General features: G+C 44.8%; 1 protein-coding gene across 11 annotated transcripts in view; it reads left to right on the top strand.

Moving 5' to 3' along the window:
- The window catches only part of ARHGAP12 (Rho GTPase activating protein 12), a 72,923-nt gene continuing 54,807 nt past the window's right edge, over positions 1,380 to 19,495 (top strand). For 9 of the 11 annotated variants that reach the window (XM_021386188.1, XM_021386191.1, XM_021386192.1 and 6 more), the window contains exons 1-2: positions 1,380 to 1,536; positions 8,104 to 8,855. In XM_021386188.1, coding sequence (XP_021241863.1) covers positions 8,190 to 8,855 — 666 coding nt within the window. In that variant the 5' untranslated portion in view covers positions 1,380 to 1,536; positions 8,104 to 8,189. Of the gene's footprint in view, positions 1,537 to 1,949; positions 1,983 to 5,166; positions 5,679 to 8,103; positions 8,856 to 19,495 lie in introns of those variants that run through there. The other 2 variants (XM_021386189.1, XM_021386190.1) reach the window with 2 other exon arrangements.

A 19,495-nucleotide genomic window follows, 5' to 3' on the forward strand; every position in this document is an offset into this window, starting at 1 on the left:
AAAACTGGGCATGCGAGCAGAATCCTATTGGACAAAAACATCCAGCTGAACACAGCATCCTGAATTACTCTGCGTCTTTTTCACATACATGTTTACACAAATTGAGGCCCAAATGGTTGGATTTTTGGGTGGTCCTGTGTGGAGCTAGGAGCTGGAGTCAATGATCCTTGTGTGCTCCCTCCGACTCAGGATATTCTATGATTCTATCATACTCTGAATGGAAAAGGTGGTTTTTTTTTTTTTTTTTTTTTGTCCTTTTAAGGGTAAATAGTGAACATCTATATTTAAAAAATGTTTCCTTTACTACAGAGACACCAGTCTGCTGCTTTTCTGAGCTCAGTAATGAGCTTGAACAAGGAGGTGTGACAGAGGTTTCAGGCTTACTGCATCAATGGGCCCCACAGAATTCAGTGAGGGTGTTCTACAGAGGGCTCCAAGTTCTTATGTCAAGGGGACACAGACACAAGTGTTCAGGCCAAGATACACAGAAGCAGAGCTTTGAGGTATTTGTCCTGCTTGCCACTCATCCAGCATGTCATCACACATCACCAGATACAAAATACCAAGGAAGTATCATTATTAGAAATGTTATTTTGTACACAACCTGGCCACACGTTCATTTGTAGGTATTTATGCCACTTTTCTCCTTTTCCTTCCCTTTCATACCCCTTTTTTCCCACTTTTTGTGGATTTTACCACCTCCTTCCTTACTCCACGTGCTAAAATACTCAACACGAGGCCAGCGTTAGTCCTGATCGCGTTAGCAGAGTGCAGAGAGCACACACCCCTGCGGGCATTGCTTCAGGCAGCCCGCAGGCTCAGCCGGACACCACCGCTCATTCAGTTCGTGCTCCCAAGGTTCCCTTTGCCACCACGAGGAGCAGGCACTATTTCTTTTGAGGAGAAAGATAAGATTGCCGACAGCTTGACAACGCTGTGAAGGTCACATAGATGCTCCCAGCCGGGATGTTTGGCAGTTTTGTCTGCTATAGTAAGGGATGTCCTCATAACTCTGAAGAAGTGAATTTGCCTGTTGTTTGTTATTTATTTTTGGTCAAGCTGTTCAAGTGTCGCGATTTCTTCACTTGTTCACCGGCACTTGGGTCCCCACTCGCTTTGAGGAAGGGATAAGGATTCCGTGTTCCATCTGTCCTCGCTATAACCGACGGAGAGGGCTCAGCTAATTCACGTTGCTGTCGGACCAGGAAACGACCGTGACCCCGCGGGGCACCGCCGCTTACCCGGCAGCACCGCGGCTCCCCCAGCTCAGACGGCCTCTTCGGCCCCAGCCCCAGCCCCGCCACCTGCGGCGCTCCCGGGCCCGGCCGAACGGCGGCCTCGCGCGCGGAGGGGGGGAGCTCCGCCCCTACCTCCGCTCCGGCCCCGCCCCCGGCACGTGACGCGGGGTGACGCCGCCGTGCCCGGGAGCTGACACTCGACGCAGGGGTCGCGCCGCGAGCGGCGGGGAGGGCAGGGCGCGCGGCCGCCACCGCCACCACCACAGCCACCGCAGCGGGGCCCGCGCCGCCGGGGCAGGTGAGGGGCCGCGAGGCCGCGCCTCTCGGACCGTGAGTGGGGCGGGGGGCAGCGCGGCGCCGGCGGCACTGCGGGCGGCTCCTCTGAGGCGGGCCGAGCACGCGGCCGCGCCCCCTCCCCGGCCCCCGCCGCCATCCCCCGGGCGGGGCGGGCTCGGGGCGGCCGCGCACCTGGGCTCTGCCGGGGGCTGCGCGGCGCCGGGGGCGGCCCGGGCCGAGCGCCTTATGCAACCGCCTCACCTGCGCGGCCGCGCCGCGAACAAAGGGGCCCCGGGCAGCGCCTCTGGAGCCGCCGCCGCGCCCCCCGCCCGCCCCCTCCGCTTCGGGGCTGTGGCTGCCTTTCAATAACTCGGGCGGCGCCGGCGGGGTTGCGGGGCTGTTCGTAGGGGGGAGCGGGGCCGGGGGTGAGCTCCGCGGGACGGGAGCGGCGCGGAGCGGCTCCGCGAGGTGCGCTGACAGTCGCTGGCCGGGCACCGGCCGCCGTGAGTCAGGGAGCAGCGAGCAGCGCTGCGTGGTTACTGATTAAGCCTTTAATTTTTAAGGAAGTCCGAGCTCCGGGAAGCCACTTTACGTTGCAGTAGCAGTGGATTGCTAACCCGAGCAAACAGGGATTAAGCTTGCTTTTAAAAGCTCCTAACTCGCCTGTTCTGTCTGATTTGTTGCTCGCGTTTGCATCTTTGCACCTATTTCCGTACAACTGCTGCACGCACACGCGGTGCCTACGGGCGTCCAGGCACCGGCTCGGCGAGGGCAGCCGCGGCGCGAGGTGGAGGTGTGCTGGGCAGGAGGGGCGGCCCGACACGCTGCTGCTGTGCTGCTGAGCAGGGGCCGTGTGTATGCACTGAGCTGCTGAGAACGCTGCCCCTGGGGGAGCGCTCGTGGAACCTGGCGAGCTGTCGGCCCGAACCAATAAGAAATTATCCCGATTTAGCGCTGGTAATTGAGTTTATTTCTGTAGCAGCACCACAGAAGGCTCCCTGTCAGTAGCGGGTGAAGTTTGATGCTGAAAATGGAAAAAAGACTGCACAAGGCAACTGCTGCTCCTTTGTAGGACATGGGACCAAGGTCACAGGAGAGATCTGAGATCCTCAGCGCTCTGCATTTAATAACTGAGATCTGTTTGTATTATTAAGTAAATAATTTCTGAGCCATGGCGAGTAAGGGATTTTTTTTCCTCAGTCAGAATGTAAACAAAAAAGAGATAAATCCCAAAGACTTTTTTTCTTAATTACCTGGTTATAGGAGATCAGAAGAAAATACTGTGGATGACAAATTGAGGGGAGGTGGGGAACTCCTGTTGTGTACCTCCTGATTTTTATTTCCTATTGATTTATGAGATAATGCTGGAATAGGTAGTGACCATAGCTAATACGGTGTGTATATAGTATGATTATATAGGCTCTTATTCATGGGCCACACTTCTTTCTCTTCTTATTCACATGTGCTTTGGGATCAGCGAGGGCTGGGTGCTTTCACTGGGTGATGCTGTAGGGTTTCAGTTGCACTAGAAAGGCCAGCTGCTGAAGTGGGAAGATACCTAAAGCAAACCACTCCAAGAAGGGCTGAAGCTGCTGTTGCAGTTATTCAGGTTTGATTAGAAAAGATCCCAGTTTGTTTGGAAGTGTGCAAATAGAATTTTGTATTAGTAACAAAGCTAGGCTGAGGCTGGCATGGAGGACTGCTGAGCTTTGCACGTAGCTCCCACCCCGAGGAGGTGTTGGAGGGGTGTGGGCAGCGGGCAGGGTGGGGCTGACCTTAGCAAACAGTGGCTGCTGGGCCCTGTGTGGCCTTTGCTGAGTAAGGGCTGGGAACGGTTCCACTGGGAGCTGGTCCCATCGGAAGCGGAGCCTGGAAGCTCTGTGCCAGGGGATCGAGTGGGAGATCCCTGACCCAGTGCCTCTGTCAGCATGGCTGGGGCTGGGTTGGTGCCGGTCTCTGTGCTGGTAGGCAGCTGGGGTGTGTGTGTGTGTGTTACAGCAAACGTGTTCTGTGTGAGTGTGTTTCCTCGTGGACACGTGGCCCACCTTAAATTAGTCACCCTGGACCATTTGGGTTTCACTTCTAAAAATGTGGTCTGAATCCTTTTTTTTGGTATTCATGAAAACATTTTCCCGTGTTTTTGTTGTCACAGGGGTTCATTCATTGTTATTAATCTGTTAAGGAGACATTCTTAGAATCATAGAATGGCTTGGGCTGGAAGGGACCTTAAAGACCATCAGTTCCATCCCCCTGCCATGGGCAGGGCTGCCTCCCCAGCAGCTCAGGCTGCCCAGGGCCCCATCCAACCTGGCCTTGAGCACCTCCAGGCATGGGGCACCCACAGCTTCTCTGGGCAGCCTGTGCAAGGGCCTCACTTCTTTTTGAGTAAAGAATTTCCTCCTAACATCTAATCTAGATCTCCCCTCTTTTAGTTTAAAGCCTTTCCCTTGTGTCTTGTCACTATCATAAATGTTGATTTCCTTCCTGAATATAAGTTCTCTTCAGGTGCTGGAAGACCACAGTGAGGTTTCTGTGGAGCCTTCTCCAAGCTGAACAAGCCCGACTCCCTCAGCCTCTCTTCCTAGGAGAGGTGCTACAGCCCTCTGATCATCTTTGCGGCCCTCCTCTGGACCCACTCCAACAGCTCCATGTCTTTCTTGTGCTGAGGGCCCCAAACCTGGACACAGTTCTGCAGATGGGGCCTCATAAGTGCAGAGTGGAGGGGAACAGACCCCTCCCTTGCCCTGCATCTTTTGATGCAGCCCCGGGTGCAGTGGGCATTCTGGGCAGCAAGCACACACTGCTGGCTCATGTCCAGCTTTTCATCCACCCAAGCCCCCAAGTCCTTCACAAGGCTGCTCTCAGTGAGTTCTTCTCCCAGTCTGCACGCATACCTGGGTTAGAGCAATCCCAGATATAGCACCTTGCTCTTGCCCTTGTTGAACCTCGTTAGGTTCACATGGGCCCCCTTTTCAATCCTGTTGAGGATTGAATGAAGACTTCATTTAAGGTATTAAAGGTTGCAGATGTCCTCTGTGGAAGTAAATCACTATTTTGTGTCCATCATTCTCCAGTTAGGGTTTCTTAACCTTCGTTTCCAAACTGAGTGTCATCCAGCCTTACCAGTAATAGTAAAACAGAAAGCACAAAGGGGCTACAAGGCCTGACCTGCTGTGTGACTGCAGTTGTTGATTTGTAGCACCAAAGTCACAGGCCCCAATGGCGTTACTGTGCACTCGTGTCCCAGTTACTGCGTGCCCGCTGCCGCTTGGCACTGAGCCTGTGGGAGGACAGCCTGGCTGCTGACCCCTGGGCTGCAGGGGCCACGCCGATAGTTGGCTGCAAACCTAAAGTGTTAATGTTAGCTGAACAGTGAGGAAGGTTTCCCACCTGTGCCATTGGTGTTTTGCTCTGTGGAGGCGGAGGAGCAGAGCCTTGCTTGATCCTGATGATGTGATCTGTTTATACAACTGTCTTAGTGTTCTGGCCTGCCACAGAACGCAACTGGTTTCTTTTTGATCACGTTCAATGTTACCAAATATTTACTATTGACTTCATAATTTTGCAGCTTGGCTGAAAGAAAAAAAAAAATGCCCCTTTTCTCTTAGGGGGAAAGGGCTGAGGTTACAAAACTGTTTTCGTAGCTATTGTATCTTATTTAACTTCTATTTCTTAAAATCCTGTTAACTTTTTAAAGCATAAAATAAAACTTATTTTGAGCATATCTATAGTGAAAAGATATTTAGCATGCATTTTCACTAAATAGTTACATTAAATAGTCAAGAGAATGAAAACGTCAAGCTTTTAAGCACATGGTAGCCCTGTGGGAAGCCATGGCTATGCGTTCTTTTGTTTTACTTCTGTATGGAAGAAGGAAAGGCAGCGCGAGTGGGTTGTCTGCTTAAATTTTCATTTCCAAGGCGGCATACCTCCGTGGTAGCCTGTAACTCAGAGTCGCTTATGTTTTTCTGGTCTGTGACCTTGAAGCTGTGAGAGGGATTGGTATCTGCTCTGGGGAAGTGTTGGGAGGAGTCGGATTTAGTTACAAGGAAGAAAATAACATTTTGTATGGGAGTGGGGAAGGCTGCAGTGTGGGCACGTTTACCTGCTGCTGGAGCAGATGCAGAGCTGCGCTTAAAAATACCTGCTTGTGCTGAACGGCAGGTGGGCTGGTTGTTTTGTGCTGAGACTGTAAACAGCCTCTAATGCTGCAAATGTCAGGGTGCTGTTTTATGGGGGAGAGAATAATAAGGGGGGGGGGGGGGTAAGAAATCCAGCCCAGACAATCTGAGCATTATTTTCTACTCTTTGTGTTCCTCTTGTTGCCAGCTTTGTTTGCATGTGGCACCATCTTTCTTTCTGCCAAGTCCTTTAATAAATTGTAAGCCTGATCTTGTGACTCCATTTAGAGTCTTGTAAACAACTGTGGCTTTAAGGCTACCTGTAGGAAATGTGTCCTGGGTGTAGAAGCGGTCTATGGGAGAAAGAAAGACATGATTTAAACAAGGTGGTTGTTTCTAAGCTTCATAGTTGAACTTTCAGGTGTTGTCTTCAACAGAGTTAAGTGGGAAATATATTATCTTCAAGGATCAGCTTCCAAAATGGTGGAAGGAAAACTGCAGAACTGTTAGGGGTTTTTGCTTCAGCTCTCGGCACAAGTCTCCTTTGTTGTTGTTTCTGCACTTAGTCCCTATTATGGTCTGCATCTGTGTGCCTGCATGGAATTGCATTAGTTCCACTGAGTTGCAGGGTAAACACTGACGATCTCATTGTGAAGTCTCAACTTGCAGAGCAGCAAATCTCTGTTTTTGTCATTCATGAAAGTTTTTTTTTTTACTTATTTGTTAGTCTTCGAGGTTAATACAGCAGCTTGTTACATGGATTCTTCTGTATGCTATTTGAATGTTAGAGATCTCACTCTTATCAGTTCTGATTTTTTTTTTCAAGGTTAAGAAATTGTATTTTCCTTATTCCTTTATTAAGCTGTTTTTATTGTAAGTTGCTAAGACTGGTGCTTACCGACTCACCAGTTGTGATGTTAGGTGATTAAGTAGAGGAGAAACTAACTCATGAATATGGGTACAGTGGTAGTTGGCTAGGGTATTAGGTGCTGTAAGTCTGAATGCTACGTTTTCATATATTCTTGTTTTGAGACCTCTCCTGGAGCACTGTGTCCAGGTGTGGAGTCCTCAGTGCAGGAGAGACATGGACCTGTTAGAGTGCATCCAGGGAAGGGCCACAAAAATGACCCAAGGGACGGAACACCTTCCCTGCAAGGACGGCCTGGGAGAGCTGGGGCTGTGCGAGCTGGGGAAGAGAAGGCTCCAGGGAGACCTGAGAGCAGCCTGTCAGTGTGTAAAGGGGGGCTGTAAGAAAGGAGGGGACACTTAAGCAGGGTCTGCTGTGATAGAACAAGGGAAAATGGCTTCAAACTAAAAGAGGGGATATTTAGATTGGATATAAGGGAGAAGTTGTCTTTTTTTTTAACAATAGCAATAAGGGTAGTGAGGCACTGGAACATGTTGCCCAGAGATGTGGTGGAAGCCCAAGCCTTAGAGACACTGAAGGCCAGGCTGGACAGGGCTGTGAGCACCCAGATATGGCTGTGGATGTCCCTGCTTGTTGCAGAGGAGTTGGGCCAGATGGCCTTTAAAGAGTGATAGAATTGTTTGAGGTGGAGGGGACCGTTAAAGGTTTCTATGATTCTGTATAATACTGTTTTATAGATTATCCTTTTTTGGTTTTGATTCATCATCCTGTCTAATTATTGTTGTTTCCAATGTATTCTTCTAATTTTAACACTTATCAGGTGCATATCGGGTTTTATATGATGTAAATATTGCTAAAAGGTCTTTTAAGAGCAAAGTAAACAAGTGGAATTTAAACCACTAAAGCCAAAGTATCTTGGAAACTTAAAATACTTTTAATGTTGTATTTTGCTAGCAATTTCTAGAAGCAACTCAGAAGTCCTAATGCCTGGCCAGATGCATTAGGCATAAAGCTTGCAGATTGCACAGCTCCCAAGCTCTTGCATCTGGGCGCAGGTCGGCAGGGGCTGTACAATGCATGGGTCCAGGATAGCCAGCCTGTGCTGAGCTGGGATGCAGCACTGGAGGAAGAATGAAGGATTTTGTAAGGAATTCTCAGTGCTTTAAAGCAACTGTTGAACTGAAGGATAACTCAAAGTAAACAAATCCTAATCTTCTCCTTTTAAATATTTTGATTAAAACCAGAATAATGGCACAGTTTCTTAAGAAATTAAGCCTGTATGTAAGCAAGAGAGACTCAGACTAGTCCTCCCACCAAGCCCTCAATGGTAATTAACATTGCTTAGTTGTAGCAACAGCAGGCTTAGTGGGGAACTTGATAGCAAGAGGCTTGTGAGAATATGGGACTTAAATCAGTGATTCTGGTGTTGTGTTCGCTTTGTTTTATTGCTGTGAAGAGTATCTGAAAGTCCTTAATTAATTTATTTGACTGAGGTTGACACAAGTGGAGTTTGCAGCATTATTTTTGACATTATTTTCCTCTGAAGTGCTCTTGGGCAATTACTTCTTTATACAGACATCATTTTCTTTTTGTCCTACAGCTCTGATTATTAACAGGAAACTAACACTTCCGAAGCAGAATGTGGCTAAGTGTTTGCCGGAAGAGGTGAAATTTCTTCGGGTGGAGATGGCTGATAGGAGTGCAAAGATCCTTCCAGGACAGTTGTACATTGAAGTGGAGTATGACTATGAATATGAGGCCAAGGACAAGAAAATTGTGATTAAACAGGGGGAGAAATACATCTTAGTGAAGAAGACTAATGACGATTGGTGGCAAGTGAAAAGGGATGAAAATTCCAAACCCTTCTACGTGCCGGCACAGTATGTGAAAGAAATACCACGGAAAGCACTGATGCCACCTGTTAAGCAGGCAGGCGTGCTGCCAAATAATGCTTTAAAGTTGACACATGGATTACAGAGGTCGACAGAAAATGTGAATAAGTCACCAGAGCTTTCTAGTTTTGGGAAATCTTCTCCAGTTCAAGTGTCTTGCTTAGTTCGAGATGCCAATCAAAATCTGGGACCAAACAATAGCCCTGGTCAAACTCTTGGTTTGAGTCTGGACCTTACTCAGAACAATGGAAAACTTAATGAGTTGCAGTCTCCCAAGATTTCCAATCAGTTTCGAACCATCTCCATGGGTCATTTCCCATGTCCAGAGTTCTTGGAAATAGAGAAGACCAGCTTTTTGCATGAACAATCTTGTGATTCAGCAGGAGAAGGCTCAGAAAAAATTCACCAGGATTCAGAATCTGGAGATGAGCTCAGTAGCAGCTCCACAGAGCAAGCACAGGTAAGCTTAAAAAACAGTTTCTGTAGACTTGTGGGTTTTTTCTTTTTTTTTTTTAATTCTTCCTTCTCCTAATTACCATAATTGTTTGTCTTAAGTTTTATTTTTATTTCCTGATAAACTGAGGTTGTAAGTACCAGTGTCTTGTCTCAACATCAGCTAGAGATGGAAGTCTAAACAGTTGGTGTGAACGGCTCTAATGCTCTCAGAAGTTTGGGGATTATTTCCATTCTCATCATCCTGTGAGTGAGTGTTACAGAAACATTGCCTTGTTGTTCTGAGATAACACTGAGTTTGGGTTATATTGTCTTCTAGAGGAAGGGAGCCTACTGCAGTAACTCACTTCTTGGCTTTTTGAAACCAGAGGAAGATAGTTGTGCTAGTTGTCAGCTGTACTGTGTCTGAATAGATAGATGGAGTGCCAATTGGTCACTCGCTTGCCGCAGTCAGAACTCACTTAAGGGTGGTGCGCAAATGGAAGTTGATGCTAACTTCAGAAATAAAAATCTTCCTACAGAGAGATGTGCTTCAGCACCAGCTTTCTGATAAGACACAATTAAAACAAAGCTGCTTAGCCATTATGAGTGAGTATGGGAAGATCCTAAAGATTGAGTGATTAATGCAGTCATGAACTCATATATGTTTATATCAGTTATTGAAGTAGCCAGAATCAGTAGTTCTTAAATATTGTACTCTATTCTTGACCCCTTTCTTGAAAGTCAGTTTCTATAGTTATGGAACTTCACACCTCTAATATTTGTTATTTTTATAACAGTTTCACTTTCACATATTCTTTTTTTCCTGCAAATAATAAGGAAAAAATGAGATTACTGAATTTAATTTCTTCATTGATAAAAACATTTCTCAATTCATTAATATAAAGGTTGTGATAAAGAAAGTGGAGAAGACCAACAAATATTCACTGTAGCTGATAGAAGCTCCTTAGAACTTGTTAGGATAAAATAATGCTTAGATATTTGCTTCAGAAGCATGTACAGTAGCTCGTCTGCTGTCATATTCGTTGATTTCCGGGTGAATGACAAAATACTAAGGAATATTTTGAAAATATATTTTACTTCAAATAGTTTACCACATATTTATATGGTGCGTTAAGGCAGTCTCCTCTACTGTGGTGTATATGCATTACCTTCTGTAATTAAAGTAGATGAAATTCACTTTACATGGGTGTCTTCTGGCAAACAGTAATAACCATCCAGGCCAGCTGTTCAGTTTCCGTGTGATTTTTTTTGTGGCTATTGATGTGGTGACACATAATCTCTTCATCTTCCACCTCCATCCCACCCTGCAAATGTGCTGCCTCAACACGAAAACCTATTTGTAAGTGTGGACTTCAGCAGGACAGGTATGTACGTATGTGCAGCCTTCACTGAGTTGCGTGGGAGATCTGAAGATGGAGGTTTTCACAATGCTTGAAGTTTCAGATCCTGAAGATGTTAAGTTTCAGCTGTAGGAAAATCATGAAGAGTTTGACTTCTGTCACTGGAGAGCTTGTTGTGATCATTGTCTCGGGCAGCAAGAGAGTGGGTGCTGGATAGGCCTTGGAGTCATCGTATCTTACAGCTGTGAAGTCACTTCATCTTGTGTGGAATCACAGGCTCTTGAAAGACAGAGAAAATTTTTGACATTTAGTAGCCATAGAGATGAAAGCAGTAGTAATGCTGATGTCACTGTTAGCTCAGTATAGATATGAGTGCCAGCCTTCTCTTCTGGAACAGCCCCATGGTTTTTTTTAATAATTCTTTCAATAATGAGCATTGTTTAGTAGAAATCAGCTGTGCAGAAATTAATGGCTCAGAAAGCTGTTTTTATTGCTTTTAGTCTGTAGTGAGAACATCAAGTTCCCAGCTTTTGCACACAAACAGGGTTCTGCTTCCCAAGGCAGCGTGACTGGGGCTCTTCCTTCCCTCTGCTGCTGTGAAATTCAGTTTTATGCTGAGTTACAGTAAATTCTAATCTGCGGGTGTTTTCTTTTTAATTTGTAAGGCTAGAGACTGGATTGGCTTTCATGATAATGTCTTTGTGAGGGGGGATTTTTTTTTCCTTGGGTTCACGAGCTCAAGCTTTCCATCCAGCTGTTGGAATGAGGGATGGCTTAGCTGGAGGTGATGGCAATTACTCGTTGTTAGCCCAACCTTCAGTGTTTTCTCAGTACACTGAGTACAAGTCTATGAGATGCAGAGGAGTTGCTTATAATGAGATTCTTCTGAGAGATAGGTTCCTCATTCTCACAGGATAGTCCTACTTGTCCTTTCCAGCAAAGTGCAGGTTCCGTAGCTGAACAGTCTTCTGCTCAGACGTCTGTGGGCTGTGGAAATGCTGGAAGATCCAGTCTCCTACGTACAGTATAAAGGAAGGATTTCTTGAATGGCTGCAATCTGATAGGAGGTGAAGGATAGAGTGGTGACAATGTGAGCAGAGAAATTTGCTATTGAAGATGTAGGCAAATGATCTCATCAAGAGAAGAAAAAAAAAAAAGGGCAATGGCATGCTCTTGATCCTTTGTACAAAGTAATTCTCGACCCTTTATCCGAAGTATTGGGTATCACTCAGTTTGCTTGTGGGCTTGAGCTGTAGGAAGGCTGGAGGTAATTAGAGAAAGCAGGGCCTGAGAGGAAACATTCCAGCTGCACCAGATTTAAATCTCTGGTGGAGATGGTAAGTGCCAGCAGAACTGGAATTGAATGAAGTCGATCAGGAGGGCACAGATGGAATCACAGGTGTGCTAATGGTGCTTCAGTGAGAGTCAGTGAGATTGCTCAATGAAACTTTAGGACAGTCATATCAAGTGTGATGTCATGGTCCTGGCAGAAGGGCAGAAAATAATCCTTTGAGAGGCCAGCGATGGGAAAGAGGGAAACAGAGAAGAGGACTTTGTAGCAGAGGATGCGCAGTACTTGAGCAATTGAAAGGATTGAGTGATGTGCCTTAGGAGTCCTGAGTAATTCTTCTGAAGCGAGGTGGGGAAAGGAAATGGCCTATCTAAAACATACATATATAGGCACACCTAATTTCTTAGGAACAAAGAGTTGAAGCAAAAGGGGAAGGTGTTTAAAAGTGGTTTTGGAAAGGCTTTTTGGTTAGTGTTTGCAGGTAAATTCTGCTAACAAGTCTTGAGATAAGATGTGCAGACATGGAAGAGGTGGGTGTGTTTAGAGATCGCTTTGAGGATGGTTGGGGTAAGCTTTATATGCAGATGCAACTTGGGGATGAAATAGTTGCAGACAGAAATTAAAATCTGCTTTCAGCCATGCTAATGCATAACCTGCTTGAAAAACTTTCTCCTATGAGAACGAGCGTTAGCGTTACCTTCTCTTCTGTCCTGGGAGACACGGAATATACATGTGCGTGAGCAGAAGATTGGCTTCCACTTAATGTTACTTTGTATGCTCGTTAAAAGTTACTTTTAGTAGCAGGCTGTTTTTAATCATTTATAAATATAGACAGTGACCCATTTGCAAAGACTGTTCTGTCTTTCATCCTCTTTAGTAATTGACTATTGCATAAACTGTCAAGTGCTAAAGGGGATTATTGCTAGGATGGCTGTTTTGCTTTGATTCTAAGTAGTAAAGATCTTGCAAAGAGATCTCTGTTTTACGTCTGCTGCTTCTATGGAAATTGCTGTAACTCTTTAAATTGAATTCGTAAGTTTTTTATGTCTCCATAGGCAGTGTGAGAGTGGATCTTGGCATTCTCAACTACTCTGTCACTTTACTGAAGGGCCAGCAGCACATCAGTAGTGTTAGGCTACTGCACTGGACAGATACTAACCCTCTAAATAGGAGGCTGTTACTGGTTTTGTGGACCGGGTTCAGCTTGCTTTTGTGGTAAGAAGTTTGATGCCTTTTTTTACTTATTCATTGCTTGTGCACATTAAGTAAGTTGCCAGGATGAAGAAAGCATGCCAAAGGTACTCATGGTGAGACTGCACATCCCATCAGATTCACGATGGCATTTATAATGCAGCATTTTGAATTAGCTTTAAGTACCGTCATCTTCATCTCTTCTTAAAATCGGCATTGGTGATTCTGAGTTAGGATATACTGAGCTATACGCGATATAACGAGGTGAAGAACAACTTCTAATGACGAGGAACCAAAAGCTTTGCAAGCAGAGGAATTTTGATAAGTATTAGAACATTTTTTAGTGTTACTCCATTGCAGTAGCTGCTGTTAGAAGTTTGTAACCAGCCTGAAATGTTCTCGTGTTGTAGCAGTAACTCTGAACGTTGTCTGTTAAGACCCCTCAAGGGTCTACGGAAGAAACTGTTTCTTTTTCCTCTCCTATCCTAGTGTGAATTTCTGAGGGCTGTTTGTGAGCAGCTCTGTGTGAATGTTAACGTGCAACAGTTGTAAGTCAGCTAGCAGATAGTTATCCCTCTCTGTCTGCATGAGCAGTTCTGGGTTCAGGTGCTCTGGGATGAGTGGTACCATGTCCCCCTGACACTGCTGACAGCTCTTGTACCCTTCTGAACTTCTCTGCTGCAAATCGGGGCGATCTTCATTAAAAAAAAATAAGATTATAATATTAAAAAAACAAAACAAACCATAGGAAGCAACTATGGAAAAGTCATAGCCTGGGGGACTAGCTGGGTTTAGCTGACTGGCTTACTCAAACAGCAGAGTCTTTGTGGATGGTGTAAGTGAGTAAGTGCTTATATGAAGAAGCAGCACCAGGAAAATGAACTGATGTTTTGTCCGGGTGCTGTCTAAACCTAAAGCATCAGGCAATACCAGGGCCTTGCTGCTTCTCCATTGGCAGCGGTTCTGTCGGTTTTTAGCTTAGGAACTTCCAGACATAGAACAAACTTCAAATTGCTTTGTAATAAACAAACCCTACTTGAGAATGTTTGATCATATCTTGTTCTTGCACATTGCATAACTCTCAGAATAAACAATTGCATTCTGTATATCTTTACCTAGCTGCTATCTAGACAGTTGTTTAATACTGCAGGGCTCATGTATTAAATAAATGTGCTGTTATTTTGTAGAATTCTAAAGAAAATACCACTTGTTTCACAGCAGTGTGACAAAACAGTAGGGAATGTATGACTGGATAGAATAAAATGCAGAACGCTTGTTTTCAGATAGGCAGCTCTCTCTGGAATAGTAGGCATTTGTGCTTGAAAAAGAAAAGTAAAATCTGTGCGTATCTGGTACCCAGGCAGCTGCTATTTCTCTGCCTCTTGGCAGAGGTGTGGGATTTAAAAATGATAGAGAGAAATGGGGTTTGTTCCTACATGGATTTTTATTCTAATACTGAGGGACAATACCCTTAAGCAAAATAATAAGAACGGATGATGAATTTCAAAAGCCTTGTGGTGGTGAGTGATTGGGCAGAATACTGCTAGAATACATTTATCAATTTTGAGTTTGATCTATGTTAGTGTGGCTTCTGAGCTACTTCTGGGGAAAGATCAGAAGGAACTTTTTAGGAGAGGGTATTATGAAAATGATAGGTTAGTGCAAAGAAGCAATCAGAGTAGTGTAGAGAATTTCTGTTATAGGAAATGGAGCAGAACAAAAATGCAGAAGTTTGTAGCTAAATCCATGGTATTTCTGGATCTTATTTACTGCGCAATTTGAAGGCCTCTCTTCCTGAAAATGAGCACTGCTGAAAACAGCATACAGAAGGGCATGAGCAGAAGCATGGAGTTGTTCCCATGCGAAATCCTGACAAAACCTTTTCTCTCTAGGTGTGCATTTAGTACTGAATGCAGAGAACTTCTCGCTTTTGAGTAGGTATTGCTATTAATGCTGAAAGATGATTGAGAAGAAAAGTAACCTTAATTTTGATTATTTTTTTCTTTCACTAGTCTTTATCTGTATGTCTTTTCTGTTGTAAGCTCTATACAGATGAAAGATTGTGTACAATGATGTTCTGAAGATTGGTGTGCATATTCTGAGCCTAAACTTCAATGAATTCTAGTTCTTCTGATAAATAGCTTTGTGAATGAGATCTGAAAGTTAGGGACCTGTCTGAATGGACTGAGCTTGTTGCTGCTGTTGATTTTTGATGTTACATTATCTGGCTTCAGTTACTCTTCGTAAGCAAGGTTCTTGAATAAAATTTTCTGGCACGCCTCATTAATAAATTACGTATGACTTATGAATCTAATAGTTCAATTCTTCCCTTTTTTTAAATGGTTTGCCTGAGGCTTCCGTATGGTCTTCACAGCACCCAGTTAAACTGAGCAGCTTCCCTGTGCTCTCTTTCAAGGCAGTGCTGCAGAGCAGAGTGCTATGCATGTTTCCTGGTGTAGCGGTGTAAGCAGATGCCCTCTTTGCCTTACTTTTGTGGATTACCATTCAGCTGAAGGACTTGGCTGCCTTAGGAGCTGCATGGCTTTATCAATACTAATTGCTGGAATAGCACAGAGAAGGAGTGGTGCTGGCTGAGTCTGCGTTCTGGTGTGTAAATACTGGTGCAGCAGGACCAAAGGCCATGCGTGTTCCTCTGTGGTACCTTGAGTAGCTATAAATAGCCTCATGCAAAGTTTGCAGGTCTGATGGATGAAGGGCACACTTGCCTTTTCGGTGTGGCTAATGGGATGAGACTTCTGCAACAAGTGGAGTAATGTAAAAGAATACCCTAACAAAACACTGATTTAAAAAAAAAAAAAAACTACTCACAGCAAATTTTCTCAGCTGGTTGTTCCATGCATGTAACAGTGTAGTATATAAACTTCTTTTCTAGGCGGCTTGATATATTGTCAGGATGCTGTCCTGCCATGTTGCACGCAGCCCGTGCTGTTCTTTGGTCCCTGTGCTTCTGCCCATGCTGATGCTGCTGGGAGCTCATAACCACCTGCTGCCTGGCCAGCTTCCTGCAGCTGGGCTCTGGCTGGGAGCTGGAGCCTGATGTGCCCTGCGAAGGGCAGCATGGCAGGACTGTGGCACAGCTGTCATGTAGCGTGGTCCTTCGGCCTCTCAACACTCAGCTGCTCGTGCTTGTGCCAGGGGAGGTCCTCAGCAGCCACCCGCTTCGTCCTCTCATCTCTGCCAGCTTGGAGAGCTGTGTTCTTCAGGAGCCCTCTCTGAAAACAGAGGGCATTTACTGTGGGGGAAATAATACTTAGGAGAAACTTTTTCTTGGTATTCGTCTATGTCCCTCTCCCCAGCAGAGACCTGTCTCTGTTCCTTCTCTCCCCAAGCTTTAGAGCACTTGTTCATATCACGGGATGTGGGCTGCGATGTACCGAAGTGGAATATTTTCCTTTAATTTTGTTTTCAGTTCACGTGTGTGTTAAAACTGTGTTGCGTCCCTTGTTCCAAGTTTACAAGTTGCTGTTGCACCATCAATTGAACAAAACTTGAGCATGCGCTTGTGCTCAAGTTTTCTTTCTTTTATGGAGAACCAGAAAAAGCCAAATCCCAAGTGCTCTGCTAAAATCTTTCTTGCTTTGTAAAGCTGTAAAGCCTCGGCAGATTTGGCCCAAACGTAGGGTCTGATGAAACTCTGTTTGGCATGGATGAAGGCTGCAAGACAGGGCCCTCCAGCAGCTGCCAGTCTTTGGCATGCTGTTTGTTAAAACAAATAACAGGAGCATTATGGGGAAAGATGTTACACTGGCGATTTCTTTTTTTTTGCAATTGATTGCAAAAGAGATTTTTTTTCCTCTCCTACCCTTCAGCTAACCCTTTGGTTAAGTCTCCAGTTAACTCTCCCTGTCTTGTTCCTTTCACTGTCCATTTTCTGGTGCTTCCCTTGCCTTCTTGTAACATCGCTTCCTGTAACGAACAGAAAACATTAATGAGGTATTCCCAGTTTTATTCTTTCAGCACTGTATAGTGAGCCAGGCAAGAACTTGTGGACTTCTTTATGGCACGTTGTCTTTTTCCTAGTGGGAGAAAAAGATGCAGGACTTCACATCTTTAGTTCTGCGTACTGGCGTTATATGGACAGTCATAGTAGTGAGGACAGCAAAATCATACCGCTCTTCTCGCTTCCATCAGCTTTCTCTTTACTCTTGCCTGGTTGTGGCTGTGCTTAAAGTATCCAGTTACACTACTGTGGTGTGATGCTGCAGCTCCTAGCCCTGCAGTGCTGGTCTCGTTCTCACCTATCTATCAAGGCTGTTATTAAGTTTCCCTTTGGATTAGAAACTTACCTGCCTCCTCAGTCTCAGAGCAACTGGGTGATAAAGGCGGATGCAGAGGCCAGCTAGAACTAAGAAACGTGGTAGCTCCAGACTTGGCTTATTTGAAAGTCTTTAAAGTTTTAAAGTTGGAACAAAAAAATGGAACATCAACAAGTGTATTTATTCTGAATGCTGAATTACAGAAATAACCATTTTTAAAAACAAAAGAAATTCTTGCTTGTATAAGGAAAATAAAGGGGAAGAAAGAGTACAGAAAAGCGTGGCAGAGTGTTGCATTTCTGCCCCAAATCCAAGTGCCAACAAACTGTCTGCAAGTAGAGCAAAGCAGTCAGAAATACAGTCAAGGGACAAATATGTGTATTTTTAGTTGTTGCGAGGGGAAGAAAGCTGCAACCTGGTTGAGGTTCCCGTGAGAATTTTCCTCCTGTTCTTCATTCTGCTGTAACTGCAGTCTGTTGCTGAGTCCTCAATGGGATTTCAGAGTGGCTTTTAACAGTGCAGTTGTGTGCTTGATTTTAGCACTTAAAAACACCTGGAAATGGTTCTTGGAAATCTCTGAAGCTCTTGAAGTTGCATGCTGTGTGTTGGGTGTATTTATGAAAATATTTGTTGTGTTTTGTATGCTTCTGTGGAATGGAATCAGAATATTAAAACCAGAGAGAGCCCGTTCTCGCTTAATTAAAAATGAGGAATTAAAAAAATACAATCAATGTGGCACAACTTCTCATAGGCTTTTTTTGTGTGATTTTAACAGCGTTTGTTCATCTTGTTGTCTTTTAAGACAGAATTTGAAACTGAAATCTTGATGTGAAATGGTGGGTGCATGTCTTCTCTGTCATGAGACTTGCCTTCCTACTTCATAAACAGAAAAAAGTTCCCCCTGCTGCAACAGCAGATGTTCTTTGTCTTAAGCCTCTCGAATAAATGAGTTTGAGGGGGTTCCAACAGCCCCAACAAAACTGCAGTTTCAGTTGTGTGCTGGAGCAAATATGTTGTGTAGGCAGCGCCTGCTGAATTTAGGAGGGTTGTGGCACTCTGTCTTAAATCAGCTCTTCATTCATAGTTTCCCTTCCTTCCCCCCCTCTTCCTGATGAATGCTTCTATATGTGGGGTTTTTATGGTTTACTGAGAACTTCATTTCTGCACACGTCAAAATGAGAAGTATTTTTCCCAGTCGGAGAGGGTTTTAAGCAGAAAACACATCTAAAACCTGTTTCAATGCCAAACATTCTTGCCATCGTTTGCTTTTTTGCCTTAAAGTTTGCTTCACGTGGGCTGATAGGTGTTCCTCTCATAAGTACTCCTCGGCACTGCAGATGGCAAATGTCATTCAGTGCTAAGCTCCCTTGAAAGTTAAATTGCAATCTCTGCTCTTAGTTGCATGGTGATTTTTGTCTTGTACCATCTAAAATTTTGCTGTCTGTCATGGAACCCACTAATTGCACTCAGTGTTACCCAGTAAAAGTGTGAGAGATTGTTGTGTAAGAACGCAGGTTTGGGAAAGGATGATCCAGTACAGGGACTGGCATAAGGCGAGTGGTGCTTAAAGACCGAGTCCAGCCTGTTTGCTGTTGGTTGGAACCTGCTAGTAAAAATGAATTTTAATGTTTAAATACAGAAATATGATGTGTTTAAGGGGGAGCTTAGCATCTAATTCTAAATTAATATTTATAATGGCATGAAAAATTAAACATTAGTTGAAATACTGTTTACATGTGTGAAAAATGAAGTGTGTGTGTGTGTAAATACGAGCCTGTGTGCTTCAGTGGTGCTTGGCAGAAGGTGTTTGTGGGGAGAGAAGCCGATGGAAACAGGCAGTCACAAAGGTGTCCAGCAACTTCATGTTCCCAAATCTTCTCAAGCAGAGAACTCTTCTTACACTAACTAGTTGTATTAACCCACTCAATGAAGTCATGCTTTCTAGTAGTGATGTGAATGTGTTGTGTATGTTTTTTCAATATGGTATTTACAACATTGCTGCTCCTAGACCTATCTTGTTATGTGCCAGAGAGGCCAAAGCCTCTGTGCTGCCTTGGCTGAAGGCAGCAGGAAACATTATTTTTGCTCCTAGATGAGTTGATAGGCCAGTGTGAAGTATGCACAGGTGTTCTTGGCAGAAGTGAGCAATCTAAAGCCTTCCTCTGACTCTTGTACCACAGAGAAATGCAGGAGGGGTGGTGGCTGCAAGGTCCCCCTGCGTCAACAGAGCAGCCTCACTGCAGCTTTCGTTAGGACTGCTGTGCTGTCATTGTGCTGGATTTGTCCATCCTCCAGTCCTTTGATTTCAATGGCATTCTGTTGCTACAACTGTTAATGCTGATGCCAGCGACTGAATTGCAATTCGATCTCCGTGATTGGATCTCATTAAGAATTCCTTACCAGATAGAGCTGACCACCCTCTTGTGAAGATGGAGGACTTTGGAGCAGTGCTGATCTAAAGCACGCTCAGGTTTTTAACGTTTCCAAACAAGCCGTATATTGTAATAAAGCTGCTGTTGAATATGACCGAGCAGCAAGCCACGTG

Source organism: Numida meleagris, chromosome 2 (genome assembly GCF_002078875.1).
Source record: "Numida meleagris isolate 19003 breed g44 Domestic line chromosome 2, NumMel1.0, whole genome shotgun sequence".
NCBI classification, from domain to species: Eukaryota; Metazoa; Chordata; class Aves; order Galliformes; family Numididae; genus Numida; species Numida meleagris.